The sequence below is a fragment of the Nematocida homosporus genome (assembly GCF_024244095.1).
Source record: "Nematocida homosporus strain JUm1504 chromosome Unknown 184, whole genome shotgun sequence".
Taxonomy (NCBI): Eukaryota; Fungi; Microsporidia; genus Nematocida; species Nematocida homosporus.
The window spans coordinates 1-871 of NW_026250520.1; the positions used below are offsets into that span (position 1 = coordinate 1).

Consider the following 871-nt stretch of genomic DNA (forward strand, 5'->3'; position numbering starts at 1 on the left):
AGCTCAACTACCGCACAGCCTATCCATCCCTCTACAAGCCGCTGCCCCAAACACTCGATTTTCTTCAGCCAAACCTTCTCAACCCACTGCAGCTCTCGTAAGAGCAGCACACGCACATCCTCTAGCATCATCTCGCAAAACACTACTTGCTTGCATGAAAACCGCCCGTCCTGCCACTCCGTCAACCCACTCGAACTCTCGCAACACTCCGTGCCCCTTTCGTCCTTTTCCACAACACATTTTATCAGACTGATCTCTTCCGCCCCTAATCCCAGTAGTTTCCACCCAACTCGCCGGCACAAGAACAGTCCATACAGTTCAACCCGCTCAATCTGCACGGGTGAGTATCCACTATCTATGTCATCATCCATTTCATCATCCACCTCATCATCTACGCCATCATCCACGCCATCATCCACTCCACTAAATACTAACTCCCCACTACATTCCCTACTAATTTCCTGCAGAACATCCCCGACACAAGTTAGCACATCTGATAAACTCTCACCCCGGCCTCCCACCCACTCAATCACACAGCGATCCGGCCCCTCTACCACCCGCGTTGTATTGGTGCTTGTCCCCGGCTGAGACCCTAACCCGCCTTCATCTGAATTCCCAAGCCAGCTATCTATCCACACTTCCCAAACATCCACTTCATCTACACACATCTCATCCACACCTACATCATCCACAACCACCCCATCTACACTATCTACACTATCCACGCCACTCTTATTAAATCTTGCCTCTTGCTTCGAGTTCAGCTCTCTTTCAACAACCTTACTGCCACCCATCTCGTACCTACTTTTCCTGATGCCCACCCAAATACTAACTCTTCTCCGACCTGTCTTGGCCATCCGCGCCTTCCAGA

At 50.9% G+C, this 871-nt stretch overlaps 1 protein-coding gene across 1 annotated transcript; it reads right to left on the reverse strand.

Moving 5' to 3' along the window:
- Positions 1 to 2: 2 nt before the first annotated feature.
- NEHOM01_2540 (uncharacterized protein) lies at positions 3 to 869 on the reverse strand (the record flags this gene model as incomplete). Its single annotated transcript, XM_051491416.1, has 1 exon — positions 3 to 869. A coding segment is annotated over one exon (867 nt), but the record flags the coding sequence as incomplete, so codon positions are not given.
- Positions 870 to 871: the final 2 nt, after the last annotated feature.